The sequence below is a fragment of the Aplysia californica genome, unplaced genomic scaffold, assembly GCF_000002075.1.
Source record: "Aplysia californica isolate F4 #8 unplaced genomic scaffold, AplCal3.0 scaffold00118, whole genome shotgun sequence".
NCBI lineage: Eukaryota > Metazoa > Mollusca > Gastropoda > Aplysiida > Aplysiidae > Aplysia > Aplysia californica.
The window spans coordinates 159,025-161,451 of record NW_004797388.1 but is presented as its reverse complement, the minus strand read 5'-3'; the positions used below and the strand labels follow the sequence as shown (position 1 = coordinate 161,451).

Sequence of the window (2,427 nt, the reverse complement as noted above, 5' to 3'; positions counted from 1 at the left end):
GAGAGAGAGAGAGAGAGAGAGAGAGAGAGAGAGAGAGAAAACAGACATAATAACTTTCACACAAAAATACAAAAATAGAAACAAAAGAAACATGAAAGAAAGTAAGAGACGTGGGAAATACAAGCAGACAGACGCACGGATAGAGACGAGACGAGATTAAATAGACAGACCAAGGCAAGCACCCACAGCTTCTGAATCTCCTACAACACAAGAATATCGTTTTTCTCTACTCACCGACTTGTCAGCAAATCCTTCATCCTGTGTCAAGTCTCTGGACGCGTCATCACCACCGTCATTACTCCCCTTGGTCTTAGCGCCATCTTGTGCACTGTTACTGATGACGTAACCCACACTAGGTTTTTCAGCTTCAAGCTTCTCCACTTCAGGTGACATCTTTGCCCTATTTTGGATGTATTTCCTTCTCTGCGTGTCTGCTCGACGTATGACGACAATGGTGATGATGACAGCGACGGTTACAACTCCCGTGACCACGCCCAAAATGATGACAACTAACACGTGCTCCTTCTCCTTATCCTGACCGGCACCGGCTGTTTCATTTGGAGCAAAGATTACTACGTCGAAAGAAGAGTTGGAAGCAAGAGGAAAGGACTTACTCTTGTCTGTAACGACGATCGTCAGTCTATGGCGACCAACGTCTTGAGGCGTAAGTTCCCTCGTTAGAATCAAATCCCCCGTGTCCCGACTCAGCTCAAACATGGCTCGAGCAGAATTCGAAGCGAGATGGTAGACCAACTTTTTGTTGGGTCCGTCATCCGCATCCTCTGCGAGAATAGTCAGCACAACAGATCCACGTTTCGCGTCGAAAGATACGGCCACAGAGTTGTTCCCGTTTCGAGGGTAGATGATTCGAGGGTGGTGGTCATTCTGATCTCGGACTTTGATCTTGACCTGGGCCGTGCCTGTGAGCGCAGGAACTCCACTGTCTGTGGCGAGGACAGTCAGAGCGTAGACAGGTTTCATTTCCCTGTCCAGAGACTCTTTCGTCACTATGAGGCCGTCTGCGAGAATACGAAAGGGGCTCATCTTAGGGAGAAGGGAGTACGAAATCTTCCCGTTGTCTCCACTGTCTTTGTCGTCTGCTGAAACACGACTGAGACTCGTGTTCGCAGGCATATTCTCCGTAACCTCGAAGTTGTACTGTAGAGATTTAAACAGCGGCGCCTCATCATTCAAGTCTGTTACCGTAATAATGACGTCAGCCGTTCTTGCTTTCTGAGGCGTTCCGTTATCACTTGCCATAACCTTAAACCTCAGAACAGCCTTCTCCTCGTGGTCAAGCGGCTTGACCGCTACAATATTCCCCCTGTCGTCTATCCTCAAGAACTCTTCCGCGTCGATCAGGTTGTAGGTCAGTCTCGCGTTCTCTCCTACGTCATCGTCTTTGGCATCCACTCGCAGCAGGATCTGACCAGGCCGGTTGTTCTCGGGCATCGTGATCTCGTACACGGCCTTGCTGAAGTAAGGGGCGTTGTCGTTCTCGTCCTTCACCTGAGACCAGAAACATTGATCAGTTAACTTAAAAGACATGATAAGACAGGACACATTAAAATAAGATGGATAAGGTGTGATCAGATGGGGCACAATACGACCACGGTGTAAAAGATGTGATAAGACAAGGCACTTTAATTGAGATGCGCTTATACAAGACAAGATCAGATGAGTTAGAAAAAAAATTTCTCAGAAAGGAACTGTTTATTTCAAATAACACACTTTTCCCTGCGGCTTGCTAACCGTTATCGCATTCTTGTACTTCTCGTTACTAAGAAATACACATTTATTTGATTAGCGTTACTGTAAATTTATTATTCCCATATCCACACGGTTTTGGAGGCCGCTTGCCTCAATCCTACATCAACCTGTGAGAGTCATCTAAGGCTATGAGGACTACGTTCGAGTCGAACAAAGGGGGATACTATTTAGTATACTTTGTCCTTTGTGAATCTACATTGTGTTTTTTTGGTGTGTAGTGGAAGATAATGAGTCTGATGAAAGAGAATTGCTGAATCCTTTTCAGCAAACAAAGAAATGCAAAAACTCAACTGACCGGGACCTTGAAATACCATAAAAAAAGCAATACAAAGTCCAACTGACCTTGACTTTTAAATAATTTTCCATAAAACAAAGCAAAACAAAAACCTCAACTGACCTTGACGAGAAATGTGACGGTGTCCGAGAGTGGCGGCGATCCGGCGTCCTGGCACAAGACACTGACGTTGTGCACAGGCTCGCTCTCCCTGTCAAGACGACGCACCACGATCACTTTGTACTCACTCACAGAGCGAGGCTGGAGCTCGAAGGCGTCACTCACGATAGAGCAGGACACGATACCTCTGTGGCCTGCGTCGTGGTCCACTACGTTCAGGAGCGCTACCACGGTGCCTGGGGGAAAAGGAGGGGGGGGGGGGG

At 47.1% G+C, this 2,427-nt stretch overlaps 1 protein-coding gene across 1 annotated transcript in view; it reads right to left on the bottom strand.

The window, feature by feature from the left end:
* Positions 1-2,427, bottom strand: part of LOC101848741 (protocadherin alpha-6) — a gene marked incomplete at its 5' end in the record, with an annotated part of 80,960 nt that overhangs the window by 52,247 nt on the left and 26,286 nt on the right. The window contains 2 exon segments of the mRNA XM_013081150.2: positions 235-1,509; positions 2,168-2,400. Of these exon segments, the coding sequence (XP_012936604.1) occupies positions 235-1,509; positions 2,168-2,400 (1,508 nt within the window).